Source organism: Phacochoerus africanus, chromosome X (assembly GCF_016906955.1).
Source record: "Phacochoerus africanus isolate WHEZ1 chromosome X, ROS_Pafr_v1, whole genome shotgun sequence".
Lineage (NCBI taxonomy): Eukaryota > Metazoa > Chordata > Mammalia > Artiodactyla > Suidae > Phacochoerus > Phacochoerus africanus.
In genome coordinates, this window is record NC_062560.1 from 45,024,949 (window position 1) to 45,040,396 (window position 15,448).

The window sequence follows — 15,448 nt, forward strand, 5'->3', positions numbered from 1 at the left end:
TTACAAAACCACCAGCAAATGTTGCCGAGGTTTAAAGCCCTCTGATGTAGACTTATGGGGGACAGATCTAGAAGCAGAGAAAGAAGGATTAAAAAAAAAGACAGTGAAGGGGCAGAAGAATTTTCTCTCAGCCCCACCTGGCATTTAACAGTTTAGGAACCAGTTCTCACATAATTGGCCTCAGCTCCACCACTGGACAGCTGTGTGCCCTCAAGCAGGTCAGCTACACTTCTCTGGGCCACAGCTTCCACATCAGTAAAATGGAGATAGCAGGAGAGCTTACCTCATGGGATCTTTGTGTATGAAATGAGTTCATAAGTGTGAGGCACTTAGAAAAAGATCAGATCCTACGGTATAGGACGGGGAACTCTATCCAATCTCTTGTGCTAGAACACGATGGAAGATAATGTGAGAAAAAGGACAAGAATATATATATGGATGACTGGGTCACTTTGCTGTACAGTGAAAATTGGCACAACAGTGTAAATCAAATATACCTTATTTTAAAAAAATTTTTAAGGAGTTCCGATCATGGGTCAGCGGAAACGAATCTGACTAGCATCCATGAGGACACAGGTTTGATTCCTGGCCTCCCTCCATGGGTTAAGGATCCAGTGTTGGCGTGAGCTGTGGTACAGTTCACAGGTGCGTCTCATGTCTGGTGTTGCTGTGGCTGTGGTGTAGGCCGGTGGCTACAACTCCAATTTGACCCCTAGCCTGGGAACCTCCATATGCCGTGGGTGCAGCCCTAAAAAGACCAAAAAACAAAAATATTTTTAAAGAAAAAGATCAGAAAATATGAAATCAAATGAGACATTCATCCCTCATTCATTCCTTTAATAAAACATTTATTGAGTGTCTGGTTTGTGTCAGATACTGGAGGGATGCTTGGTGCACAGTGAGAGCTCAACGACAGTGTCAACCTGAGCGAATGCAGTGGCCAGCTGAGGAGAAGCAGGACCTTACCCCAGCCTGGAAGGGGCTCCAGGCCAGAAGGTGTGAAATCCATCGCCTGGTGAGTTGGGAGCACCCAACATGAGGTTGTGAGCAGAGAGGAGGCAGGGACATTGGAATTGTCACAGCACAACAGGCTTCGAGCCTAGGCTTAGGAGAGAAGCTTGTCACCTGCAGGCATGGGGGCGATACAAGGTTTCCAGATAGGACTGTGGGTCCAGCCTTGAGATATGCTTTTTCCCTTCAGGTACCTGGGAATATGCCAGTCACATGCCAGACATGCTAACCTGCCTCCACCCCCACCAAGCTGCTGTATGTGTGCCTGAGAGCTTCGTGTCTTTGTGTCCTCTTCGTGACCCAGGGAGGCGTGGGGACTGAGCTGGCATTCGTCTGGGGAGACAGTCTGTCAAAGTTGGAGCTCTTGAAGTTCCCTTGCAGCTCAGTAGGTTAAAGATCTGGCATTGTCACTGCTATGGTGCAGGTTCGACCTCTGGCCCGGGACCTTCCACATGCCATGGGTGTGGCCAAAAAGAAAAACATGGTTTTTTTTTCCTTCTATTTTTACAGCCGTACCTGCAGCATGTGGAAGTTCCCGAGCCAGGAATGGAACTGGAGCTGCAGTTGCCATGGCAACACCAGATCCTTAACCACTGGGCAAGGCCAGGGTTCAAACCCACATCCTCACAGAGACAACGTCAGGTCCTTAGCTCACTGAGCCACAGTGGGAATGCCCAGAAAAACATTTTTTAAAGGGCTTATGCAGGAGTTCCTGCTGTGGCACAACAGGATAGGTGGCATCTTGGGAGCGCTGGGACCAATGTTTGATCCCTGGCCCGCCACAGTGGGTTAAGGATCTGGCATTGCCACAGCTGTGTCTCACATCGCAACTGTGGCTTGGATCTGATCCCTGGCTGGGGAACTCCATATGCCAAGGGGCGGGGAAAAAAAATGAGAGCTATGCAAACCCTGCAATGCCCAGATTCCCCTCCTGAGAGGGTGCATGCCTATGTGGACCAAGAGATGCATACAGGAGCAACACAGCAGCCAGTGTTGCTGTCAACCACAAAAGCCAGAAACAGCTCAGATACCTGTTAACAGGAGGATATGAATAAACAAATTGTATAGTAACTATATATATATATATATATATATATATATATATATATATATATATATGTTATATGGTATATACTATATAGCACTGAAAATAACAACCGCTACAAGCAAATATGAATCTTTTTTTTTTTTCCGGTCTGTCATTTTAGGGCCACACCTGCAGCATATGGAGGTTCCCAGGCTAGGGGTCCAATTAGAACTACAGCTGCCGGCCTACACCACAGCCACAGCAACACGGAATCCGAGCTGCGTCTGCGACCTACACCATAGCTCACGGCAGCGCCGGATCCTTCACCCACTGAGCGAGGCCAGGGATCGAACCCACAATCTCATGGTTCCTAGTCGGGTTCATTAACCACTGCGCCACGACGGGAACTCCAAATATGAATCTTAGTGACAGAGTGGGGATGGAGCATGAAAAGTGTACACTATGGGGAGTTCCTGTTGTGGCTCAGTGGTAATGAACTAGTATCCATGAGGATTTGGGTTCGATCCCTGGCCTCGCTCAGTGGACTAAGGATCCGGCATTGCCGTGAGCTATGGTGTAGGTCAGACAGCTCGGATCTGGCATTGCTGTGGCTGTGGCGTAGGCTGGCAGCTACAGCTCCGATTCGACCCCTAGTCTGGGAACTTTCATACGCTGCAGGTGCAGCCCTAAAAAGAAAAAAAAGTGTACACTCTGCACCCAGCCTTTCTGGCATGCGGTCTGGGCTCTGCTCCTTACTAGCTGGGAGCTACTGGGGAAGTCATTTAAGCACTCTGTGCCTCAGTTTCCCTCTGTCACATGGACCTGGTAAAACAGCATGTGTCCCCCAGGCTGGTATGAGGATTTAAATGAGTCAGTATTTACAAAGAGGTCAGAATAGTGCCTGGCACACACAGTTCAGTGCTATACATACAAACAGGATGTTGAGTAAGGAGAAAAACAAGTCTCCAAAGATTACAAACTTTCGAAAGTTGAAAAGCAACAGACCCGCAAGTAAACAAGATGGTGTTTAGGCATTCATGCACATAGACTATAAAATCCCTTCCTTCTTTTTTCTTTTTTTGGCCGCCTCTGGGGCCTATGGAGTTCCCAGGCCAGGGATCAGATCCCAGCTGCAGCTGCAGCCGAAGCATCAGCTGAGACTAGCCTAAATCCTTAACTCACTGTGCCAGGCTGGCATCGAACCTGTGCCCCAGCACTCCAGAGAGTGTCCCAGCACTCCAGAGATGCCACCAATCCTGTTGCGCCATAGTGGGAGCTCCTAGCATTCCTTTCTTAAAAAAGGGGGATAAGATTTTTTTTAAAAAGGAAGAAAAGGAGGGAGTTCCCATTGTGGCTCAATGGAAACGAATCTGAGTAGTATCCATGAGGACACAGGTTCAATCCATAGCCTCGCTCAGTGGGTTAAGGATCCGGCGTTGCTGTGGCTGTGGCGCAGGCCAGTGGCTACAGCTCTGATTCGACTGCTAGCCTGGGAACCTCCATGTGCCTTGGGTGCAGCCCTACAAAAAAAGAAAAAGAAAAAAGAAAAGAAAGAAAAAGGGATTTTTTTTTTTTCGTCTTTTCTAGGGCCGGTCCTGTGGCTTATGGAGGTTCCCAGGCTAGGGGTCGAATCGGAGCTGTAGCCACTGGCCTACGCCAGAGCCACAGCAACATGGGATCCGAGCCGCATCTGCGACCTACACCACAGCTCACGGTAACACTGGATCCTTAACCCACTGAGCAAGGCCAGGGATCAAACCAACTACCTCATGATTCCTAGTCGGATGTGTTAACCACTGAGCCACAACGGGAACTCCAGAGATGAATTTTTTTAAAAAAATAAAGGAGGATGATAAGCAGGAAGTACTTTGGGAGCCACAGGGGGGCAGGGGTAGCAATGGGGAAGCTGAGCTGAGTGCCCTTGGGCTGTTGGGGGTCTCAGGAGAGGGCTAGGGTCCCAGGCGCTAGCTATATCATTAAAGGAAAAGCTTTCACCTAGTAACCCTTCAGCCCTAGGGGCCTGGGACCTTGGGCCCAGACTAGCTGGATGCTTTGGAAAGGAAGGAGGCTGCCCGGCTCCATGCCCGCTCCTGGCCGCACTGCAGAAGTGCCGCAGCGGCCTAGCTCTTGCTGCCAGCCAACCAGAGGGAGGCAGATCTGCGCTGGTCAGAGGGAGATGGGCCCTAGAGCGCAAGAAAGAAAGGAGGCGGACATGAGTGGGTCCAAAAGATGGGTCCAACCAGGCACATGGAGGAGGACACCGCCCCCCCCCCCCCGCCCCCGTTGAAGGCAGGAGGAGGCCAGGCCCACCCAGGGGCCCCCGGAGGACTTGTTTCCCTTGTGGTTTTTTGCACTTCCTGTTCCCCTCCTCACTGCGGAAGTTCCTCTTCTTACCCTGCACTCAGAGCCTAGCCGGAGAGGACAAGACGAAGAAGACGAGGGCAGGAGGCACCATGAGTGGGGGCCCTGCGGGAGGCAGGCCCGGGGGCCGCGGAGGAGCCACGGTTCAGCAGAACATACCCTCCACGCTCCTCCAGGACCATGAGAACCAGCGACTCTTTGAGATGCTTGGACGGAAATGCTGGGTGAGCTGGGGATCGCCTGGCCCTCCCTGTCTCCCTTTCCTCCTCTTCCTCTCCGCCTCCTCTTCCGCCTCTTCATCTTCCTCATCCTCCCCCTCGCCTCCCCTTCCTCTCTCCTCATCTTCCCCATCCTTCTCGCCTCCCCTCGTCCTCTTCCTCTCCATCATCTCCTCTCCTGGCACCCACTTACCCCCATTCACATCCCAGGAAGATCTCCCCGTCTATTCGCTTTCCCTCTGGCTGCGGCTCTACCTTCGGAGCCAGGACAGCCATGGACAAGGAAGGACCACGTCTGGTTCCCAGCCTCTCTGGCCAACCCCCCCACCCACCCCCCGACTGAGACCTGCTCTCCCCTCCCAGACACTGGCCACCGCGGTTGTTCAGCTGTACCTGGCGCTGCCCCCTGGAGCCGAGCACTGGACCAAAGAACACTGTGGGGCTGTGTGCTTCGTGAAGGATAACCCCCAGAAGTCTTACTTCATCCGCCTTTATGGCCTTCAGGTGACCCCCCCCCGCCCCCCACCGGACAGACACCCTAGCTTTCAACCCGCAAACCCACACCTATGTCCGTAACCCTGAGCCCTCAGATCAGTGAACCCCTGATCCCCAGAACCAAAGACTTCATCCAGATGTCAACCCCTGGTTTGGCTTCCTAAGTCTGCGATGACTGACCCCAGAGTCTTCATGGCAAGATCTATAATTCCCAATATTAGTATACTTCCAAAGTCTAAGCTGTTCCACAACCTCCAAAAAAACAGGCTATTATTTTTTTATGTGAACCTCAAATCTGTTTGCAACTCAACATTTTGGGTTTCAGAAATCCCCATTCAGGAGTTCCCATCGTGGCTCAGCGGTTAATGAACCAACTAGCATCCATGAGGGCGCCAGTTCGATCCCTGGCCCTGCTCAGTGGGTAAAGGATCCAGTATTGCCTTGAGCGGTGGTGTAGGTCACAGATGTGGCTCAGATCCCGCATTGCTGTGACTGTGGCCTAGGCTGGCAGCTGTAGCTCTGATTCGACCCCTAGCCTGGGAACCTCCATATGCCATGAGTGCAGCCCTAAAAAGACAAACAAAAAAAATACTCCCACTCAAAGCTCCTGAACTCCAGAATTTTGCCTAGCTCCTAAGTCATAAATCTGTTCCATAACCCCCCAATCTAAATATGCCATTGAGTCTTGAACTCCAAATTTGTTCTGTTAAAATCACAGCATGGACCCCAGAATTCCTATATGAAAACTCTGGAGCACGCAAATACTGCCAGAAATCTGTTCCACAAATCCCCAACCTCAACTCCCTAAGCATAAATCCCAAATTCATTCTTCTAAACCCATGAAGATAGACTCAGCAGAGCCACATCAAGATCCCAGAGCCGGGAGTTCCCTGGTGGTCTAGTGGATAAGATTCAGAGCTTTCACCACTGCAACTCAGGTTCAATCTCTGGTCTGAGGCTGAGATCCCACATCAAGCTGCTGCACACTAGCCAAAAAAAAAAAAAAAAAAAAAAAAAAAAAATCCCAGGGCCATCAAATATTGACCCAAATCCAAAGCCATAACTCTACGAACCTCAAATTGCACATAACTTGGCTGGCTACCCCCCAAGACAAAAATCAACCTCCCAAGTCTATAGGTCTGAACCTCAAATCTCAACCCAGTTCCCAATACTGGCACCCTATCTGCCCAAACGAAGGCCCCCCCCCATAAAGGGGGGCAGGCTTCAGGATGGATTCTGCAAAGGGGCTCAGGTTCCTAGACTGAGAGTCTCAATCCTCACCTTCAAACCCCCAAATCCCAAATCCTCTCACTGAAGTATCTGACTCCCATAGTGCACTCCAATCCGCCCCAGACACCTAGTCCCTCAACTCTCTGATGCTGAGCTAGAAAGCTCCAAATCAGATCCCAGGACCCCAAATTTGTATACTACGCCTCAGTGCCAGCATGTTCCCTGCCTCTCCAGGCCGGCCGGCTGCTCTGGGAACAGGAGCTGTACTCACAGCTGGTGTACTCCACGCCTACCCCCTTCTTCCACACCTTTGCTGGAGATGTAAGAGACCACCCAAGCCCCAGGGGCCTCAGTCGGGGTGCTGGGAGGAGGTGGGAAAGGGGTCGGGGCGGGGGGCAGGGTGCACCTGGAAGGCTGCTGACCCCCAGGCCTGTGCAGGAATGCCAGGCAGGGCTGAACTTTGCAGACGAGGGCGAGGCCCAGGCCTTCCGGGCCCTGGTGCACGAGAAGATCCAAAAAAGGAATCAGAGGCAAAGTGGAGGTGAGCAGGCCTTGGGGGAGGAGAAGAGGTTGCCCAGAGGTGAGTGCAAGAGTGGGAAGCTGGAGGGAGTTCCCGTCATGGCTCAGTGGTTAACGAATCCGACGAGGAACCATGAGGGTGCGGGTTCGGTCCCTGGCCTTGTTCAGTGGGTTAAGGATCTGGCGTTGCTGTGAGCTGTGGTGTAGGTTGCAGACGCGGCTCAGATCCCACATGGCTATGGCTGTGGCGTAGGCCGGGGGCTACAGCTCTGATTCGACCCCTAGCCTGGGAACCTCCATATGCCGCGGGAGTGGCCCAAGAAATGGCAGAAAGACAAAAAAAAAAAAAAAAGTGGGAAGCTGGAAAAGCCCCCATCATGGTTCTGGTTCCCAGTCGAATTGTCTCTCCACAGACAGGCGCCAGCTCCCCACTCCACCCACACCAGCCAATGAAGGTGAGTCCTTTAGCAAGTGCAATTAGGAGTAAAAAAGGGCCCGGCCCAGGAACCTGTGGCAGGATTGCAATGGCTCTCTATCCATCCCATCTTCCCAGAGAGAAGAGGAGGTCTCCCACCCGTGCCCCCGCACCCAGGCGGAGACCAAGGGGGTGAGTGCTGATTCTTCCCTGTGTCTCTGGGTGGGCAGGTGGGTGGGGGAGTAGGTGGATGGGTGAGTAAGTGGGTGGGTACAGAGATAAGTGGGTGAATGAGTAGGTGAATGGATGTGTAGTTAGATGGATTGGTGGTGGACAAATGATTGAATAGGATGAGGAATTGAGGAAAGGATGAAAATATAGATAGATGTACAGGTTGTGTGTATAGATATATAGGTGAGAGTTCCCGTCATGGCTCAGTGGTTAACGAATCTGACTAGGAACCATGAGGTTGTGGGTTCAATCCCTGACCTCACTCAGTGGGTTAAGGATCCAGCATTGCCGTGAGCTGTGGTGTAGGTCGCAGATGTGGCTCAGATCCCGTGTTGCTGTGGCTCTGGCATAGGCTGGTGGCTACAGCTCTGATTAGACCCCTAGCCTGGGAATCTCCATATGCTGCAGGAGTGGCCCTGGAAAAGACTATATATATATATATATATATATATATATATATATATATATATATATACAGGTGAATGGGTATGGGGATAAATAGATGAATAGATGGATGGATGATTGAATGAGTGACTGAATTCAACAGTGAATAAATGAGTGACATAAAATTGCAAGCAATGGAGTTCCTGTCGTGGTGCAGCAGAAGCGAATCTGACTAACATCCATGAGGATGCAGGTTCAATCCCCAGCCTCACTCAGTGGGTTAAGGATCTGGCATTGCCATGAGCTGTGGTGTAGGTCACAGATGCGGCTTGGATCTGGTGTTGCTGTGGCTGTGGTATAGGCTCCGATTCAACCCCTAGTCTGGGAACCTCCATATATTCTATGGGTGGAGCCCTAAAAAGACCAAAAAAAAAAAAAATTGCAAGCAGTGGATGGCACAACATTGTAAACCAACTATACCTTAATAATAATAATAAAAAAGGACTAACCCCAAGCATCTTGGGATTTACAAGTGAGAAAAAAATTTCAATCTGTGGAGAAAGCAATGAATGAATGAATGAATGAATGAACGAACAAGTAATTTAACAGATTAGTCCATGAGCAAGTAAATCAATGAGTTGATACTTAAGTGATAAGCGTGAGTGAACATAAATAAATGAATCAGTGAATGCGTGGATGGTTTGTGGGCCCCAACCACACTCTTCTCCATAAACCCTACTTGGACCCCCTCACCCCCTCCCTCCACGACCATCAGACACAGAGATTCTCCCAGCTATCTTCCTGTCTCTTATGCCTGTGCTTTGCTTGGTTGGGTCAATGACTCAGTCCCCCTATTTTCCCCACAGGAAGTAGCTCACTGTCCTTGGTGACAGTGGACATCCAGAACCCAGACATCACAAATTCACGATACCGTGGGCTCCCGACCCCGGGGCCTGGTCCAGGTGATAAGAAACGCTCAGGGAAGAAAAAGATCAGCAAGGCTGATATTGGTGCGCCCAGCGGATTCAAGTGAGAACCTCTCCCCAGTGGGCCCATGGATCCCCAGGGGGTGGGGGAGCACATAAGCAGGTGGACAGGAGGCGAGCCAAGTGGTTGGAAGGATGGGAAAATGGACAGTGGGTGAGTGCAAGGCCGGGACTAGGGCACCATGGTTGCAAACGTTGTAGAAGCTATCCCTCTCCAGGTTGTCCAACTACAGTTCATGACCCAGAGTGAGTGCCTCCTTAAAGTTTGCTCCCTAACACCTTCACTCATCTCAACCTAGTCCTACCCCGGTTGGGCTGGCCCATGAGTTGGGGGGGGTAGATGGATGGATGGATGGATGGGTAGGTGGGTTGGAGAATGAATGGGTGGATAAATGGGAAGTGGGTCGGTAGATGGATGGCTGAGGGGATGAGTATGTGGACAGATGGATATATAGGCTGATGGGCTCACAGGCAAGTTGGATGAGGATGGATAGATGGCCAGATATGTGGATGCGTGGACAGTGCAGGGGATACGTGGTCAGCAGTGTGTGGTCGCATGGGTCGTCACGCGAGTGAATGGATGGGAAGATGGACACAGGGGTAGATGGATGGGTGGATGGATAAGTGTGAGTGAAGACAGATTGGCGGATAAGTGGGTAAATAGATGTGCATGGATAGATGAGTGGAGAGAGAAAAATGTATAGAAATCAGTGTCTGACAGGTGAATGTGAATAGCTGGGTAGACAGGAAGATAGCTGGGAGAATCTCTGTGTCTGATGCAAAGAGAGGTGGGTGGACAGATGGGCACCGAAAACTATGGCCAGCCGCCTTCTAATTCTGTAACTACTGTTTTCTCTCATTCATTCATTTATGACCCATTCATTCATTCGGTCAGTCCCTCTGGGCAGGAGAGGGCAAGAGGGCTTCGCTAGGAAGGGAGGGAAGAAAGGGCAGTGGGGCTTCATTGGGGTCTCCTCACCTCCCCCAGACATGTCAGCCACGTGGGGTGGGACCCCCAGAATGGATTTGACGTGAGTAACTTCAAAGTCCCCTGGACCCCACTCAACTCCCACCTACCTTCCACGGCTCTAGACCTACCCTCAGAGCCCAGCCTTCCCACACGCCTCTCAGATGCCTCTCTGGTGGCGGGGGGGGGGGGGGGGTGGACCCAATGAGAATCTCTGCCCATGACCTCCCCACCTGATTCCCCTACCCCTGCCCTGGCCTTTTTCCTCCTGGGCAGGTGAACAACCTGGACCCGGATCTGCGGAGTCTGTTCTCCAGGGCAGGAATCAGTGAGGCCCAGCTCACTGATGCTGAAACTTCCAAATTTATCTATGACTTCATTGAGAACCAGGGTGGGATGGAAGCTGTGCGGAAGGAGATGAGGCGTCAGGGTGAGTCACCCCCCCGCCCGTCTTTCTGGACACCCCCTTTTTCATCAACCCTGGTAGCTGATTTCTAAGAGATCCATTGCAAGCACTCACATTTCCTCATGGAAATGCCTATACTGCTTGAATTGGGAGTTGATAGAGTTCCTCCCATGGTGCAGTGGGTTAAGAACCCCACAGCAGCAGCTCTGGTGGCTGCCGAGGCGTGGGTTCCATCCCTAGCCCTACCACCTTGCAGTAGTTGGTTAAAGGATCGGTGGTGCCCTACTCCGGGATCCCATTAGATCCCTAGCCTGGGAATTTCCATATGCTGTGGGCGAGGCCATTAAAAAAAAAAAAAAAAAAAAAAGAGGGAGTTCCCCTGATGGCTCAGCAGTAACAAACCCGACTAGGATCCATGAGGATGTGGGTTCGCTCCCTGGCCTTGCTCAGTGGGTTAAGGATGGTGTCGCTGTGAGCTGTGGTCTAAGTCACAGTTGCAGCTCGGGTCCTGTGTTGCTGTGGCTGTGGCGTAGGCTGGCCACTGTAGCTCTGATTCGACCCCGAGCCTGGGAACTTCCATGTGCCTCAGGTGCAGCCCTAAAAAAGAAAAAGAAAGAAAAAGAGAAAAAAGAAAAAAAAAAAGGAAAAGAATTTTGAGTTAACGAAAAAAATGGGAGTCCCCTTCGTGGCTCAGGAGTTAAGGAACCCAACTAGAATCCATGAGGATGCGGGTTCAATCACTGGCCTCGCTCAGTGGGTTAAGGATCTGGCCTTGCTGTGGCTGTGATACAGGCCAGCAGCTGTAGCTCGGATTCAACCCCTAGCTTGGGAACCTCCATATGCCACAGGTGGCCCTAAAAAGGAAAAAAAAAATTTGTGAGTTGGTAGGCTGGGATGTTCATTTTACAAATGAGCACAACTGAGGGTCTGAAGAAACCTATAGTAATAGCTATGTATCATTTTTCCCCCCTCAGAGCCGCTTCCACCGCCCCCACCGCCATCCCGAGGAGGGAACCAACTCCCCCGGCCCCCCACTGTGGGGAGTAACAAGGGTCGCTCTGGTCCACTGCCCCCTGTTCCCACGGGAGGTGCTCCACCCCCACCAATCCCCCGGGGACCCCCACCCCCGGGCCGAGGGGGCCCTCCGCCACCACCCCCTCCAGCCACTGGACGCTCTGTACCACCACCCCCTCCGCCCCCTGGAGCTGGGGGGCCGACCTTGCCTCCGCCACCACCGCCACCGCCACCACCACCCAGCTGTGGGGACGGACCCATCCCTCCCCCACCTCCTCCTTCTCTGGGGCTTGTGGGGGGCCCGGCCCCTGGTGGGGGTCGGGGGGCGCTGTTGGATCAAATCCGGCAGGGAATCCAGCTGAACAAGGTAAGGACCAGCGTGATGGAGGATTGGCCGTCTAGGACTCTGGGGTGTGCTGCACAAGTCAGGATATTAGGGGGCCGAGGCCGAGCGTGATGGAGGTCCCGGGTTGTGGGGTTTCCGGGATAAGGCTGGGAGGTTGGTGGAGAGAGGCGGGCGGGCTCGGAGATGTGTCGAAGGGAACGGGCGTGTGCGGGAGGAGAAATAAGGACAAAGGGGTGGGGAGGAGCACCCCTCTCTCAGACCCTGAGCCTTCTGTGCTGGACTCTGCAGACCCCTGGGGCCCCAGAGAGTTCAGCGCTGCAGCCCCCACCTCAGAGCTCCGAGGGGCTGGTGGGGGCCCTGATGCACGTGATGCAGAAGAGAAGCAAAGCCATTCATTCCTCCGGTGAGAACCCCCATCTCCCCTGCGAGCCTGCCCTTCATAGCCCACCCTGCCGGGCGGTGACCCTGGTTCCCAGCTGTCACCATCGAGAGTAACATTTGTGCTATCTATCTGTTGACGAGAGGAGGGTTCACGTGCATCCTGTATCAGCCTCTTTTCTTGACAAAGGCGACATTGGCATCATGTGGCAGGAATATGATTAGCTCTGTCTTCGACGGTGATATTGGCATTAACTGCAAAGTATATCCACGATGTTAACATTAATCCCGTAGGTTCAAGAGTGTTCGTATTAGCTCAGCATGTGATGATTATATGATAAAGATCGCCATTAATTCATTATGTAATAATGGTATAATGAACCCAATCTTTCTACATCAATACCAACATTAATCCCAATATTAATCCCCTAAATGTGTCAACAATAGTGTCCTTATATATGACAATGAGGTGAGGATCCCCTGTTATGTGATAATAATATACTATACTCCAAGTGTGACAATATGGATATCAACCCCAGAGTCTCTTCCCAAGATTCCGAAGAATCCATTCTATGACAATGTTTTTTTTTATTTTTTTATTTTTGTCTTTTTGCCATTTCTTGGGCCGCTCTCACGGCATATGGAGGTTCCCAGGCTAGGGGTCTAATCGGAGCTGTAGCTGCCAGCCTACGCCAGAGCCACAGCAATGCAGGATCCGAGCCGAGTCTGCAACCTACACCACAGCTCATGGCAACGCCGGATCGTCAACCCACTGAGCAAGGGCAGGGATCGAACCCGCAACCTCATGGTTCCTAGTCGGATTCGTTAACCACTGCGCCACGATGGGAACTCCCATTCTATGACAATATTATAACAAGTTCATTTTTTTTTTGCCTTTTCTAGGGCCGCTCCCGCGGCATATGGAGGTTCCCGGGCGAGGGGTCCAGTCAGAGCTGTAGCCACCGGCCTGCACCACAGCCACAGCAACGCAAGATCCGAGCCGCGTCTGCAACCTACACCACAGTTCACGGCTATTTGCTAACCACTGTGCCATGACGGGAACTCTAACGGGCTCATCTTTTGACCACGATATCATCTTTAACCCCATTACGTGTCACCAAAGTTAACATGAACTTGCTATGATACAGGTGTGCCTGTTGTGGCTCAGTGGTAATGAGCCTGACTAGGATCCATGAGGTTGCAGGTTCCATCCCTGGCCTCGCTCCGTGGGTTAAGGATCCCACGTTGCTGTGGCTGTGATGTAGGCTGGCAGCTGCAGCTCCGATTGGACCCCTCGCCTGGGAACCTCCATATGCTGCAGGTGCTGCCCTGAAAAGCAAAAAATAAAAGATAAAAAAAAAATACAAAAACCTGCTGTGAAACAAGAATATGGTCATTTATTCCACTTTTGCTAATATTTAACTCCACCCCCTGAAGTGACAAGCCCTTGTTAACACGAATCCTTTGTGTGACAATAATCTCCCAATTAACCACACTTTGGATGATAACATTAACTTCATCTCCAATGAGAGCCTGGACCTCAGCTATCATCCCTATCTTGCCCCAACTCTGCCTCCTCTGAGGGGGCCCCTTCTGCATCCAACACGCAGGCCCCAGATCTAATTTCCAAGCACATGTCAGCACCCCCACCCCCCACTGAGGACCCCAGAGTCCCAAAGTCCCAGGCCCTAGTAACATCCCACTTGGGCGGGGAGGGCTTTTGAACCCTTCTGCCCATCCTAAGTTCCACTCTTTCTCTCTCCCTCCAGATGAAGGGGAGGACCAGGCCGGTGATGACGATGACGACGATGAATGGGATGACTGAGTCACCGCCACCCTCACCTGCTCTGCACCTGCGCCCCTGGCAGCCCTGCTGGCTGCCTTCCACTCTCAGCTTCCAGGCCCCCAACCCCTGTTTCTTCGTCACTCACCCCTCCGATGCTGTTATCCCTGACTGCACCCACCCTCACCACTTATCCCAGCAAGAGTCAGGGACCTTTTCTACAAAACTTTTCAATTCCCCTTTCTCAAGAGTTTTTTTTTTTTTAATAAAATATAGTTGGTTTACCATGTTTCTTCAATTTCTATTGCACAGCAAAGTGACCTAGTCACACCCAACTGTGCTGGAGGGTAGGACCCTGTTGCCCATCCAGTCCAAATGTTAACAGTGTGCCCAAAATAAAATGACTTTTTTTTTTTCCTTTGTCTTTCTGTGATTTTTTGGGCCGCTCCTGCGGCATATGGAGGTTCCCAGGATAGGGGTTGAATCAGAGCTGTAGCCGCCGGCCTATGCCAGAGCCACAGCAACGCGGGATCTAAGCCGCGTCTGCAACCTACACCACAGCTCACAGCAACGCTGGATCATTAACCCACTGAGCGAGGCCAGGGATCGAACCTTCATCCTCGTGGATACTAGTGTGAGTCTTAACCCACTGAGCCACAATGGGAACTCCTCTTTTTGTTTCTTTAAATCTTAGTTCATTTATATTCCAAATGTTGGGAATTTGGGTTCTTTTTCCCATCTATCCCATTTTATTTATTTAGCTTTGTATTTATACATTTATTCATTCATTTATTCCTTTGGTTATTTAGCTTGTATCTCTTTGTTTCCTTCTGCCTTTTTTTTCCCCCACAGCCATGTATTGTCAGTGTCAACTTAAAAAAAAAAAGTGCAACCTTGGAGTTCCCATTGTGGCTCAGGGGTAATGAACCCGACTAGTGTCCCTGAGGATGCGTGTTTGATCCCTGGCCTCGCTCAGTGGGTGAAGGATCCAGTGTTGCCGTGAGCTGTGGTGTAGGTCACAGATGCGGCTCGGATCTGGCATTGGTGTGGCTATGGTGTAGACCAGCAGATGTAGCTCCAATTCGACCCCTAGCCAGGGAACCTCCATATGACGTGGGTGCGGCCCTAAACCACCCCCCCCCCAAAAAAAACCCAGTGCAACCTAAACGTTGAGAGTTACGTTTTATTCTGAGCAAAATGAGGGCTTAAGCCCAGGAGGCAACATCTCCTGTAATGTTGAGAAAACCTGCTCTGGGGAGGCAAGGGGGGAGCTAATATATGTAAGAGTTTTGCCACAAAGAGCAGATGGTAGGAACAAAAGATCACTGCTGGAGTTCCCGTCGTGGTGCAGTGGTTAACAAATCCGACTAGGAACCATGAGGTTGCAGGTTCGATCTCTGCCCTTGCTCAGTGGGTTAAGGATCCAGCGTTGCCATGAGCTGTGGTGTCGGTCAAAGATGCAGCTCGGATCCTGCGTTGCTGTGGCTCTGGCGTAGGCCGGTGGCTACAGCTCTGATTCGACCCCTCGCCTGGGAACCTCCATATGCCGTGAGAGCAGCCCAAGAAATGGCAAAAAGACAAAAAAAAAAAAAAATCACTGCTAATAACAGAAAACCAGATATCGCAAGTTAAGGAATTTAGTGCTTTTCTATGGAAAGATCCTCACTGATCTCTTCC

The 15,448-nt window shown here is 51.3% G+C and overlaps 1 protein-coding gene across 1 annotated transcript; it reads left to right on the forward strand.

Moving 5' to 3' along the window:
- Positions 1-880: 880 nt before the first annotated feature.
- On the forward strand, positions 881-14,188 carry WAS (WASP actin nucleation promoting factor). Its single transcript, XM_047765250.1, has 13 exons — positions 881-1,015; positions 4,444-4,623; positions 4,981-5,121; positions 6,577-6,663; positions 6,781-6,883; positions 7,275-7,316; positions 7,415-7,468; positions 8,758-8,920; positions 9,866-9,908; positions 10,121-10,274; positions 11,225-11,631; positions 11,899-12,013; positions 13,758-14,188. The coding sequence occupies exons 1-13, from the start codon at positions 932-934 to the stop codon at positions 13,811-13,813; spliced, it is 1,629 nt and encodes a 542-aa protein (XP_047621206.1). The 5' UTR covers positions 881-931; the 3' UTR covers positions 13,814-14,188.
- The last annotated feature ends 1,260 nt before the right edge of the window (positions 14,189-15,448 follow it).